General features: G+C 38.4%; 2 protein-coding genes across 3 annotated transcripts in view; both read left to right on the plus strand.

Annotated features, from left to right (window-relative positions):
- cul3b (cullin 3b) overlaps positions 1 to 3,135 on the plus strand; it is a 28,338-nt gene extending 25,203 nt beyond the window's left edge. Inside the window, exons 15-16 of the mRNA XM_082180632.1 lie at positions 1,064 to 1,209; positions 2,145 to 3,135. Coding sequence (XP_082036758.1) covers positions 1,064 to 1,209; positions 2,145 to 2,276 — 278 coding nt within the window. The 3' untranslated portion in view covers positions 2,277 to 3,135. The remainder of the gene's footprint in view (positions 1 to 1,063; positions 1,210 to 2,144) is intronic.
- A 1,302-nt stretch (positions 3,136 to 4,437) lies between these two features.
- Positions 4,438 to 13,669, plus strand: fam124b (family with sequence similarity 124B). 2 transcript variants are annotated; one of them, XM_082180667.1, is made up of 4 exons: positions 4,438 to 4,809; positions 6,256 to 6,293; positions 6,403 to 7,169; positions 11,666 to 13,669. In XM_082180667.1, exons 1-4 carry the CDS (start codon positions 4,733 to 4,735, stop codon positions 12,170 to 12,172), a joined length of 1,389 nt encoding a protein of 462 aa, XP_082036793.1. In that variant the 5' UTR covers positions 4,438 to 4,732; the 3' UTR covers positions 12,173 to 13,669. The 2 variants fall into 2 exon arrangements, with proteins under 2 accessions (XP_082036793.1, XP_082036794.1); XM_082180668.1 differs by having other exon boundaries at positions 4,496 to 4,930; positions 11,666 to 13,519.
- The last annotated feature ends 329 nt before the right edge of the window (positions 13,670 to 13,998 follow it).

Consider the following 13,998-nt stretch of genomic DNA (forward strand, 5'->3'; position numbering starts at 1 on the left):
GGTATCGTTTAAAGCCCTTTGAAGCGGCAATGAAACTGTCATTTGGACCTTGAACCGTTTGGGTCCCAATGGAATCCATAATATGTGAAAAAATCCTGGAATGTTTTCATCAAAAACCTTAATTTCTTTTCGACTGAAGAAAGAAAGACATGGACATCTTGGATGACATGGGGGTGAGTAAATTATCAGCAAAAGTTTTTTTAAAAGTGAACTTCTCCTTTAAGGTTTTTGCTTTAATTTCTGTTTCCTGTCTCTGTGCAGGCTCTTTATTGTATATGACAGTGTAAACAGCCCAATAACCCCTTTATTTTAAGGCTTAATTTATGTCCTATAGACCAGTCCGTTGCATTGCGATTTAAAGCAGTATCAATAATGTCAAATATGTGATGTGCAGTCAGGTTCGGGTGTGTGTATGCCGTTTTAACGAGTGTTCTCACCGATACGCTTAGTGTGATTCGTGGAGTTTATAGACTTGATATTGTTTCTTATTCAAAAGTGGTGTTTGGTGAACTTCGCATATATCGCAGAGCTAGCATCAAGCATATTTTGCGTTCGTCCATCTGTGCAAGAGAATTTAACCCTTTAATCATGTGCAATGTTTCAGATAGTATGGCAAGTGTAAACACACGAATCGGATATGGGTCACAATTGAAAGAATCGTGTAAACGGACGGTCCAAAAAATTGGATATAGCCAACAAATCAGAATTGGGCATCAAGACCTGCAGTGTAAACGAGGCCAAAGTTGACGTGTTAGAAGCAGGAAAAATGGGCAAGCGTAAGGATTTGCGTTTGACAAGGGCCAAATTGTGATGGCTAGACGACTGGGTCAGAGCATCTCCAAAACGGCAGCTCTTGTGGGGTGTAACTATCCATGTGTATATACTGACATATCGAGAGATAACTTTGTCGTCAATATCGCTAATTTCTAATGTACAATATACATTTTTATTTATTCGGGTCTTAAAAATGTGCATCAGCTCTGGTATGGGCATCAGAGACGTTCTCCTAGGTAATCATTTGGAAAGCCTTTTCCACTAACCTGGTTGTGTCTCTTCCCTGCAGTTGCAGCCAAACAGGGAGAATCGGACCCTGAGAGGAAGGAGACGCGACAAAAAGTGGATGACGACAGGAAACATGAAATTGAGGCAGCTATTGTTCGGATCATGAAGTCCAGAAAGAAAATGCAGCACAATGTTCTTGTAGCAGAGGTGCGGAGACTACACTTTTTTATTTTTTTTGACAATAGTTTGAGCATTAAAAAAAAAATTATATTTGTAATGGGAGCTTGTTTCCACCACAGAGTAAAAAATAAAAAAGGTAATTGTGACTTTTAATCTTGTAATTCTGATATAAACTTGCAATTCTGAGGAGAAAAAAATCGTTTTTTTCTCATAATTGGACTTTATAATTCGCAATTGTGAGTTTATAGCTCACAATTCTGAGAAAAGATGTCAGAATTGCAAGATATAAAGTCAGAATTGTGAGATATAAAGTCAGAATTTCGAGTTTATCTTGCAGTTCTGAGAAAAAAGTCCGAATTGTGAGCTAAAAAGTCACCATTATCTTTTTAAATGTTTTATTCTGTGGCGGAAACAAGCTTCCATATATTTGTCTATATGATCTATTTAAATACAGTACAAAACATAATGAAATATATAGCATATAAAAGCATGATGAAGTTGAAGTCTAGAGTAGGACAGCACAGTTCTGATCAATGATTAATCATCAGATCGGTTTTGTTCATGTACAGTTTTGATCAATATTACACACAGACCTTTATTCATATTTAACTTGGAGTCATATAATAAAAATAAGTTTTTCATAAATGCTTTGAACATTTTGATGCAATAATATTTAAAATAGTATTTTTTTTGTTGTTGTTGGTCACCCACGTTAAATTCACATATGACCCCAGCGATATAATGTAATCTAATATGAGGTCTGATTAAACCCAAGCTTTCATTTCATGAGTGTCAGTGTGAACTGTGCTTTTATATATACTTGAGAATAACTGTGATGTCTGTGGTTTTTGTGGGGGACGTAAAATAAGATCATCAACATGTTCAGTTTCACTGTATTCAGAAATGTTTTTTGGACTTTTGTTTGTAGGACTTCAGTTTGTCTTGTGTGTTTTTGCCTTTAGGTAACCCAGCAGCTGAAGGCACGATTCCTCCCAAGTCCCGTGGTCATTAAAAAGCGTATTGAAGGACTTATTGAGAGAGAATACTTGGCAAGAACACCAGAAGATCGCAAAGTGTACACATATGTAGCATGAAGGAGCGAAGTTGAGTCTGGCATGAAAGAGCGAGTGAGAGTGAGCAAGCAAGCATCGTTTTTGGGACTTAGTCACACACCTCACATGGGATGTTATTTTATTTTATTTTATGTCCTTTTTTTGCCTTTGTTGTCATTCATACTGGGAATAAACTGAGAAGAAAACCTTGTTTTAAATTGTTCTTACCGATTCCCACAAGGCTTTCCACTGGATTAGATTCAAAGATTTTACAGAAGGTCTTGGTCTCTATGAGAGAATTTTTTTTATTTTTTTTGTGTCTGTCCCTTCTAAACATACAACTAAATTAATAAAGTCAGTCACACAGTGTCCCATCATTGGAAATCATTAAGACCATTCATATCATTAGGAAATTCCTTCTGTTTTTTGTTTTTTTTTCTTCTTTCTTTTCTTCTATCTGTGTAAGTGAGTTTGGTTTATGGCACCTTATAGTTTGTTCAGGTTCTCATCTCTTGCTGCCGGTCGCCTGTGCTTTCCCTGTCAGATTGTCAGAGTGGACACAGGTGGACTTGCACAGCTTACAAAAAGGTGGTTTGGCTGTATTTTTTCCCTTGCAGTTTTCTTTTTTCATTTTTTTTTTTCATGTCTGACATGGCCAATTGTAAGATGATTTAAAAGCGTTTTATTTTAAAGGAATTCTTTTGAATGCAGTTTAAACAGAGATGGGGGAGCAGTTTGGGTTTTCAGCATTATTATATTTCAATGTGTATAAATTGTAAAATAATTGTTATTGTACTCAATGCTGAAGTGAACTGTACAGGGCCTTGTTTTCATCAATAAATGTAGAAAAAGAACGGGAAAAAAAACAATAAAAGGATTGGCCGTTTTGGGTCAGACTGTTCGTCTTGCTCTAATCTTCACCATGGAGGATCCTGGAAGTTAGGACATGAAAGAAGTGATAGCTGTGTGAAATTACACATTTCAGCTCAACATTCAGCTGTTCACACAACTGTTTTTCTCAAACATTGAATAACGTGCGTACATGGAGTACATCAAATATGGTAAATGACCAGTGAAGGGAGTTCTCGCATGTATCAAGCACTTTGGAGTGAAGAACTAATAATGTTTGTTCTCGCACATAAAAGCATTGATCAATGTTTACAAGTGAAGCATTTAAATATTTATTTTTTCTTCAGAAGATCGCTCGATTCTTATGGATTACATTTGCATTGTCTTTATCAACTGTGAAGCATGAAAGTTTTGGTAGCATGGGTCTTCAATAGGACACAGTGTATGCAGGTTTGAAAGTGCGTCGGGTTTCCTCCCGTCCCGTCCCGTACAGGTAAAATGATGCGTCCCGTATCAGATCTGTCTGTTTGTGAAGAATGAAGAAACAAAAAACTGAGACAGACTAAATCCAGAAGAACTGGGGCAACAAGTGCATACAAATCTCACTGGATTATTACAATTAATGTCAAAATGAATGTTTCGAAATGTAAAGTGATATTTCCTACTGACACACTACAGAAAAAAATATAAATAACTGGCTTAAAACCATTGTTTGGAGTGAAAATGCTAACGTGCCAAAGACCTTTGCTCAGTATCTATACACATAATAACCCTGGTACATGCACTGATCTATATAGATGCAGTTTATGACATTTAAAAAGAAAACTGATAAAAATGGGACAAATAATTGCATAATAATGTAGCCTAGTCCTAATTTAAGTAAATTAATTTTAAAATAAATAAAAAGTCATCCCATCCAGGTAACAGCTACAGAATTAACGTCAAAAAGTGATTACTGGTTCAGAATGACTGCTTAAAGCACAGCAACATATCCCGGAGAGTTCTTCAGAAATAAATAAAATACATGTAAAATAATATGTGTTCAGTTGCAAGTTCACATACTCATGTTTTCTTGGCTTATTATTGAGGTGAGCTGTATTGTTGTCATGTAATGAAATAATCAGTTTCTAACTTATTCTTTATTTGTGGCCTTGATGGGTGTCCTTTATTTTGCCACACTGAAGGTGGCAACCCTGCAAACATACTTCAGACAGCTTACTGCTTCAGAAGATGCTTTTTAAAGTCTCTGTATCGACTGTTTGTCTGTGTGTCACACACACACACACACACACACACACACACAAACGTCCGATGACAGCATCTGCTCGGGTTCAGTCCCCTGTCCCTCGACTGTTATTGTGAGGAGCCCTTCCCCCGACTCCTGCTCATTCTTCAACTGTGTTCTCGAAAGACACTTCATCTAGTAACGACTCCATCTAAAAGAGCTGTTATCTTGATATTTAGGGTTTTAGGTAGAGTGCCTCATCATCATAAATTATAAACGCTATAGTGACGTCAGCGTGAACGCGACTCCTCGAGCACACACGGGTTTGTACCATAGACAGTATAAGAAAGGTTTGTACAGCGATCGCTCGCCGAGGATCTCGAGCATGTTTACAGCGGGGTTTGCGCTCGAGTAAACGCACATTATGCTCCTCCGACAACCGCTTCTCTTCACGGGCAGGACGGAGGATGAAACTGCGGACTCGGGCGCGGAGACTGCGGGGTGAGTTAGCGGAGAAAGCTAAAGATAAACTCACTTTTGTTTGCGTCTCTAAGGGGGAGAAACACGGTAACCGACAGCAGCCGATGAATGCCTAATGACGTCACGTCAGCAGCAACAAACGGTACATTGCAACAATACAAACAACTTTTTGCCTTCAAATATGCGCTATTTAATGCGGTGATCAAATAGTCAAACATGGCATTACGGCTACAAAATCTAAATCACACAACTAGTATTCGTTTGTATGTAGCCTACCAAGAGTTATTTGTTTTGATTGAATGAACATTTGAATTAAACGGGAAAACTTTACAATAAGGTTCATTAGTTAGTTAACATTAGTTGACTACCTTAGAATGAACAATACTTCTTCAGCATTTATTAATCTTAGTTAATATTAATTTCAACATTTACTAATACGTTATTAAAATCATTATTTGTTAACATTAGGTAATGCACTGTAAGAACTAACATGAATAAACAATGAACAGCTGTATTTGTATTAATTAACATTAACAAAGATGAATAAATACTGTAACAAATGTATTGCACATTGTTAGTTCATGTTAATTAACACATTAATTAATGTTAACTAATGAACCTTATTGTAAAGTGTTACCAATTAAACTTTAAAGTTTTTAATGTTGTTTGGTTTCTGTGACACTGATGAAAATGATAATTAAAACCGGTTTCAAGAACTTTAGGTCATAATAGGGTTATTGCTTCATGAACTGATACACCATGCTAAATGATGGATGTTATTAGAACAGTATTAAACCCATTATAATAAGTGTTTTTGGTTTCACTTTATTTTGATGGTTCCTTTAACACATTCTGTTGACTATAAGTAACGTTGCTCTTATATGTCTACTAACTCTAATTGGAGAGTAGCCTAGAGTATTAGAAGACTGGTAGGGTTAAGGTTAAAATAAGTTGACATGTAGTTGCCAAGTTATTTATAGTCATTAGAATATCTTTTGGGGAGCATCACAATAAAGAGCAGATATTAATCAGATAATCTATTAATACTCTAATGACAGTTAGTTGACATGTAGTTGCAAAGTAACTTATAGTCAAAGGAATGTTCAAAAGGGACCATCAAAAATAAAGGGTGACACTTTATTTCTACTAACTATAAGTAACTTTGCAACTTCATGTCAACTAACTGTCTTTAGAGTATTAGTAGATTATCTGATTAATATCTGCTAACTCTTTATTGTGATGCTCCGCAACAGATATTCTGCTGACTATAAATTACTTGGCAACTACAAGTTAACTTATTCTACTAACCCGAACCCTAACCATATAACCATACTGACAGTCTACTACAGTCTACTAATACTCTAATGAGAGTTAGTTGACATGTAGTTGCAAAGTTACTTATAATTAGTAGAATGTCTAAAGTGGAACTAAATAAAGTGTTTTACCGTGTTTTTTTCTTTTCTTTAGGTCTGACTGTGGTAAAATGTCATGCAGTAGCAGCAGCAGTAAGTCCATTTCCCATACATTACATTTAATAGGCTATCACATCAACAGCCAGACATGTGATTCTGCCAGATCTGTGATCTGATATGTTCCTGTCTGCCTGTGGCACAGCTGACCTCGTGTCCAGCCCGGGTCAGGAGGAGCGGCTCCTGGTCACCCTGCACCTGCTCACCAACCCCGGGGACTCGCTCCTGCTCCAGCTCACTCTGGACCGCCTGCTCCGGTGGGTCCGGCCCGGTCTGCGCCTCTTCCGGGTGTCCGAGCGCGCCTGTCCCCTTCAGGACGACGCCAGGACTGACCTGTGCCCTGTCGGCAGCTTCCCCTCACTCGCGGTGACCATGTTCCTGCACGAGTCTTTCGGGGAGGAGCGTATCCTCAGGGTGCTGGACTTTCTGCAGCGCCCGCCCTGGCAGATCCACCACACGGAGAGCTTTGACGCTAACTCCCCGTCCAGCGCCCCACTGAGGCCCTACCTCCTGCCCAGCCGGGACTTCTCCAGCCTGGGCGCGGGGATGCCGGTGTGGGGGGTGCGGACGGTGCACTACGGAGAGGAGGTGGTGCGAGTGACACTGCACAGCACCTATGATAACTTTGAGGACAGTGTGCGTTTGTACGAGACGGTTCTGCGGAGGAGGGCGGAGGAGCAGAAGCCCGGGTTCGTCTGGTTCACTCTGCTCACAGAACAGGGCTTCAGCCTGCAGTTGGCCATCAAACAGCTCTCGCCGGGGGTCCGAGTGGAGCCGTGCTGCTCCGCCGTGCTGCAGTTCAGGGTGGGAGAGATCGGACAGCTCGTGCCCTTGCTGCCCAACACCTGCTCGCCCATCAGCTCGACCCGATGGCACACTGAAGACCTGGACGGCAACAAGATCCTCTTTCAGGTGGGTCACGGGAATGTGTTCTGGTTTCTATATCCCCTCTTATACTGGCAAACCATGATGTAAACCTATGGGTTTCTTTAATATATGATATTTGACTTAAATTTACTTTTGTTACTATATATGCTATATATATATATATATATATATATATATATATATATATATATATATATATATATATATATATTAGGGGTGAAACGGTACAATATTACTGCGATACTCCAAAACATATGGTAAAAGGTTAACAAAAAATGTACTGCTGAGTAAAATGGTAAATTTGGTGTTACATTGTGGGTGTAAATGCATAGGCTTGGACTTTGGAAACGCAAAAAACGGGACAATAGTGACACCAGAATGAAAATATTCATCATTCTGAAGCTGAAAACACAGAATTATTTTAGACGAATATGCTTGAACTCTGTCACTGACTAGATATATTTATAATAACGTAGGCCACTTTGTACTGGTAACAGAAGTTATTTGGCATAATCATTCAGGACCCACAAATATTCCCCCATTGCATTATTAGGCTAAACATTATATTCAACATTATATATAGCAGTTTAATGTAGTACTGACACTAAAACTCTGTAAACTTTTTTGTCACACAGTAATTTTCATTTTGGGTAAAGTATATAAAATACAGATTGTCACTATCCACGATACATGTTGTATTTTTGTATTGCGATATATTGTGGCACGATATATTGTTAAACCCCTAATATACTGTATATTTATATAAATTCTACAGGTTAAGCTATATACTGTATATATACTGAATATTTTTATTAATCAAGTCACCTTTATTTATATAGCGCTTTTTACAATACAGATTGTTTCAAAGCAGCTTCACAGAGATAACAGGAAAATACCAATCAATGATGCAAACTTTTCAAATTCAAAATCTGCCATAAAGCAGCTCTAACAAAATATTCTGTGTCATTATTCAGTTCAGTTCAATAACCGTATAAAGTTCAATTATGAAATGAATTCAATTCAGCTATAAGCAGCTCGACAGAAGACAATAGTGTCATTATTAATTTTGAGTCAGTTTAATGTTGATTCAATTTAGTTCAGTGTCGGTGTCACAAAATTCGTCATTAATGAAACAAACTCTAATCAGCTATTTTGTCTAATTATTTTGTCAAAAGACCAAGTCATCTCAAGTCGAAGGTTGTATATGCTGCAGGTTGTGGTATATGCAGTGTATTTGCTTGATAATTCATATTGTAATATGTCAAGCATTATTGTTTAAAGGGACACCCAAAATTGAAAAGTCTGTCATCACTTACTAATGTCGTTTTAAACCTGTATGACTTTCTTTCTTCTGCAGAAGACTTTTTTTTATATATATACGATGGCAGAATTTTCAGTTTTGGGTGACCGATCCAAATATTATAAGTATTATTTCTATGGATATCCTTGTATGTACATTTTTGGAGTGCCACTCAAGGCTATAATGTCAAACAAAAGAGTGACCGTGGAGAGATGGAGGCTTTGATATCTAATTCTCTTGCAGCCACAGTTCCCCTGGAGACACACTGAATATGACATCACTGTGGGATGGGATTTACATGACAGATTCCATCAGTGTAAAACCATGCGGTGTAAAATACGCTGAGAATGACCAATGAGAGTGTTTCCCAAAACCTGAATTTAGAAGTATTTCAAGTGCATTCAGCTGACATCTCTTTAATATTCATCTAGAGGTTTTTAGAGTTAGCGAAATACACATTCATTCAAAAGTGCAAAAGCAATAAAACATGAGAAGTAGTGTTGATATGAATATAAATGTTAATGTGACCATGATGATGAACGTTATTTAGTTAAATGCACTTGGAGGAGCTGGAGGCCGTATTGTGTATTTATTGCTTTCATACAATATTTTTTAAGTAAAGAAAAACGAATCAAAGAATCCCTGAAACGTGTAAAAAAAAATTCCTGAAAGTGACTGAAAGGGACTTTTGCTTTAACGTGTGTGTGTGTGTGTGTGTGTGTGTGTGTGTGTGTGTGTGTGTGTGTGTGTGTGTGTGTGTGTGTGTGTGTGTGTGTGTGTGTGTGTGTGTGTGTGTGTGTGTGTGTGTGTGTGTGTGTGTGTGTGTGTGAGTGAGTGAGAGAGAGTGAGAGTGTGAGTGCGCGCGCTATTTATCACAAATTTTGATATAATTTTCCTACATTTATCTGCTACATATTAAGGTTGTTTTGAAATTGTCAACTTATCCCACACTGTGTTGATGTGACAAACTACGCTGACTGAAAACATGGACATAAAGTTACATTTTTGTACATGCATTTATTTTAAAGTTGATGTATATGTATCTGTTCAGAAATATTTCTAAACCTTACCCCAACTGCACCCCATTAGGAAATTGTATATTTTTAAAGAAAGTCTATTGTTCTAAAACAGCAAATAGCTAGCAAATAATTTGGAAATAATTGAACAAATGCATAAAAGCCATAAACGCATCAAGGATGCATAAAAGTGTCGAGAGAGTGACCTTCTGCAACCTAAAATAACTTCACAGTTGAAGTCCGCAAGACCACACATGTACATTATTTTGGGACAGGGCCAGTCACATCAAATGTCATTGTTTCTCATGTTTTGCAACCAAATTTTGTAGATGTCAAGCCTGATGTAACTATATTGTAAATATTTTCTATATTTGACTGAGAGTTGCGGAGGGAAAAATGAATAATGTCTTAAAGGGATAGTTCACTTTGAAATTAATTTTTGGTATGTTTTAGCTTACCTCAAGGGCATCCAAGATGTAGGTGTCTTTTTTTCCGCAGTAGTTTCAATTTTGATATTTTTAGGTCAAACCGTTCTTGTCTGTCAGTCATATAATGCAGGTCTATGGTCATTATCTCAAAACACAAGCACAGAGTCCAAATTAAAACAATTCCCCGTCGTCCAAATTAAACAATTCCCCATCGTAAGTACACATTGATGGCCTAAGACACGAAACGAGCGGTTTCTGTGAGAAAACGAACAGTATTTATATCGTTTTTACCTCTTATACGCAGACATGTCCAAGTGATCTGATCTGACATGTACGCAGACTGGTGCATAGATATATACACTAGATGTCGCCTTAAAGACATTTGTTCCAATGAACTGCCGTAGACAAGGCGACATCTAGTGTGTATATCTATGCACCAGTCTGCGTACACGTCAGATCAGATCACTCGGACATGTCTGCGTATAAGAGGTAAAAACGATATAAATACTGTTCGTTTTCTCACACACACCGCTCGTTTCGTGTCTTAGGCCATCAATGTGTACTTACGATGGGGAATTGTTTAATTTGGACGAAGGGGGATTGTTTTAATTTGGACTCTGTGCTTGTGTTTTGAGACCGTGACCATAGACCTGCATTATATGACTGACAGACAAGAACGGTTTGACCTAAAAATATCAAAATTGAAACTACTGCGGAAAAAAAGACACCTACATCTTGGATGCCCTTGAGGTAAGCTAAAACATACCAACATTTAATTTCAAAGTGAACTATCCCTTTAACCCTCATCCTTCCCTCACACTTTGTAACATATCTTTCCCTTGCAGGTCAAATTGACCCGAAGCTCTAAACTTATTTTTGTCCATAAAGCTTATTTTATTTCATTTTTATAATATTTTTTCTATTTTTTTAAGATTTTTTTGTTTCTATTTGTATTTTTTATTTACCTTTAAATGACTATATTTGATCAATAAATAATAAATAAATAATGATTTAAGCACATTCCTCACATTCTTTCAACTTAAATTCAAAATAACTCACAATTTCATGCATAACTTTTAATTCAGCTCAAAATATCTTACATTGGGTGTCTTTGCCGACCTCTTGTGGGTAAAAAAATATAACATGATATTTAATGACTTGCCACTAGATGGCCTTATAGCTCTATATGGAGCAAATGAGCGGTTCTGCTGGGTACTTAAGTCAGTTTTTCTTCAGGATGCATTCAGATACACATGTAGACTTTATAAAATAATATTTTGGTATAGTTTTAGCGTTTTCTGTTTGAATTTTTAGTATTTTTAGGTTGTTCTATGTGTACTGAAGCATTCCATTAATTCCTGAGGGGGTCAAATTGACCCACGAGGGAAGGATTTGTTACTTTTTTTTAAATCAACCACAAAACACCTCGAATCCATTGCATTTTTTGTTCGTGTGTGTGTATTCGTGGTTCAAGTGCGACAAAAGTCCTAGGGTCTTGGACCCCTCTGATGAACACTCAATAAAATAAAAAAAACGAGTTTGGGGTCAAAATGACCCGAGGGAAGGATGAGGGTAATCAATTACACAAAGCTACTAGACAAATGCAAGTGTAATGTATGATTATAGATCTTTTTACTTTTTGTGGTAAAACATAGTATAGTGTGGTTTGGAATGACTTGAGGGTAAAGTAAATAGTGCCAGCTTTTTCTTTTAATGGCAACTGTTCCTTAAAAGTGTGAATTGTGTTGAACTGATAAAGTGTGGCCTCTTCTGCAGGTTCGCGCCCCAGCTCAACCCCAGGCGCTCCTCACGTCTGCGTTTCCCCTGAGCTGTCCCAGGATGCAGCTGAGGAACGGGGCGGCTGCCACCACCCCCTGCAGGAGGCCGTCCCGTGTGAAGGAGCAGCCTGTGGGACGGTGTCCTCGAGGGTTGAGGTCAGTGGCGTGTGGTCGGGAGAGTGTGGGATCAGACGGCACCTGTAGCACTCCTCCGGGAAGCTCCTGTTACTCGTCCCAGCGCAGCAGCCCGGCAGGCCAGTCCGTGAACTGGTGTGAGCCGGCGGTAACCTCTGACACCTCTACATCGTGCCTTCTGCTGGAAGAGGAGGAGCCTGAGACCAACGTGGACACGGGTTGTGCTGTAGGAGTGTCTGCGCTTGTGACCCTGTCCCGGGACCTGAAACATGTGCTGTCTGAGCCGCAGTGGACCTCTGAAGCAGAGACTCACGCTTCACCGAGTCAGAGTCGCCATCAACACGCACAAGCCGAAGAGTTCTTCATTTGACCATTCCCATTGGAAAAGCAGCACATATTTACATGAATCATTTGGCAGGTGCTTTTATCCAAAGCGACTTAAGGCCCCGATATAAATAATTTCTTGTTCTTTATTCAAAGGTAAAGTTAGTGAACATCCAGAAAACGCCCACGCTGCTGAGAGCGGCGTTTAGATCAATATGCAAATATGTGCTGCACGCTTTCCTCTCAATAGCAAAATAACACAACAAAAATGACAGTGGAGAGAACAGTAGTTGAGAAAGCATCTGATCATAGCGATCTGAATATGTTTGCACAAGCTCTGCAATTCAGCACTCCAGTAAAGTCACGTCACCTTTATTAATACAGCACTTTATACAATAGATTGCTTAGAAGCAAGCAGGTTTACAGTATTAAACATCGAACAACTGTCAGTGTGTCTTACAAGAGAATTACAACTTATTTTTCTACTATAAAGCAGTGTGTTCATGTTTTTACTCGTGTCTGACCTCGACGGAGTCAACAGAAGAAATGAACTGGAGAAGATTTCCATGTCAAAGAAGGCGGAGCCTCAGCACACACACACCTATTACATCATCGCCACCGACCAATGGTAGTTCGTTTACCAGCCGGAGCAAACTTTTCCCTAAAGTTTCTGTAAACCTGTTTTGAACTCCTGAAACAAACTCTGAACTAATTTGGTTGTGGCCTGATTTTTTTTTTTAGAAATGACGTCTCACAAGTTCATTCTTCGATTTACACTTGAAGTGCATCGGCGCCTTTACAGTGCATTCAGTTCATTGTATCAGTTCATGCATTCCCTTTCATGGTCGATTACGTAATATCAATATATGATCATTTAATATAATTTCTTAATTGCATTTTGTCTTTTGCATAGGCTATAATAGTTCAAAAGTCCATGTTTGAAATGATTCTATATTCCATTTTAATGCAAATTCTATGATCAACACAACTATTTCATTTAGATGAATTGTTAAACATGAAGTCGATATTGAAATTTCCAGAATATCTTTTGGTATGTCCCCCTTTAGCTTTAAATGGACTCCACAAGAAAGGAGACGCATACAACATAGGATTTTGTGAATATTATTTTAGTGGCATTGAAATTGTCAGATGATGTAATGTTAGTGTCAGTTTAATCAGAACACACATTGAGAACGTTGTTCTGTGCAAACAGGCAGGATGTGTTCAAAAAGGAATACTGGTAAAGAAATCCTACTAATAGGAGTACCACTTAGTGAATAGTTTTTAGTTTTTTAAATATCATTTGAAATTTCCTCATGCAGTCTGCTCCGGTTGAATACTACACATCCTGCCAAATGTCATGGATCATCCTGGATTCCTGGGGTGCTTTTCAATATCCCTCCTCGTCTCCTCTCTCCTCCGTCCTCCATCCTATGACCCGGAAACCGATCGAGCACAGCCATCTTGAAGGACATCTCAATTCTCTAATTGCACCGCGAGGAGTCGAGGATCGAGGAGTTAGGAGGCTTCCTGAGGAGTCACGAGCGAGGATACACAGGTGGTATCCTATGCGGAAGAGTTTTATCGACTTAAACGTGACGCACGTCTAAATTCTCCTCCCCCTTCACATCGGTCACAATCATTTTAATTTATACTTTATAAACCACACATCTCACATATTTCAACAGGGTATCTTGCTTTATTATTATTTATTATGAATTTCTTAAATAAACAAACTTCAACAACATAAGGGCAGATCCTTTGAGCGCTGCTGATGAGCGCGGTGAAGTGACGCTCGAGTGAACAAGTATTCCAATGTTTTAAAAAAAAGTTACATTCGATTCCTCCGTCCTCGCGTCTTTTCCTTGCAGC

The sequence above is a fragment of the Leuciscus leuciscus genome (genome assembly GCF_965113295.1).
Source record: "Leuciscus leuciscus genome assembly, chromosome: 9".
NCBI lineage: Eukaryota > Metazoa > Chordata > Actinopteri > Cypriniformes > Leuciscidae > Leuciscus > Leuciscus leuciscus.

What these genes read in the sequence shown, in the direction of transcription:
- fam124b (XM_082180667.1), top strand. Translation starts at nt 4,733, where the DNA reads ATGCTCCTCCGACAACCGCTTCTCTTCACGGGCAGGACGGAGGATGAA. An exon ending in TCGGGCGCGGAGACTGCGGG is followed by an intron (nt 4,810 to 6,255) that starts GTGAGTTAGCGG and finishes TCTTTTCTTTAG; the next exon opens with GTCTGACTGTGGTAAAATGT. An exon ending in GCAACAAGATCCTCTTTCAG is followed by an intron (nt 7,170 to 11,665) that starts GTGGGTCACGGG and finishes CCTCTTCTGCAG; the next exon opens with GTTCGCGCCCCAGCTCAACC.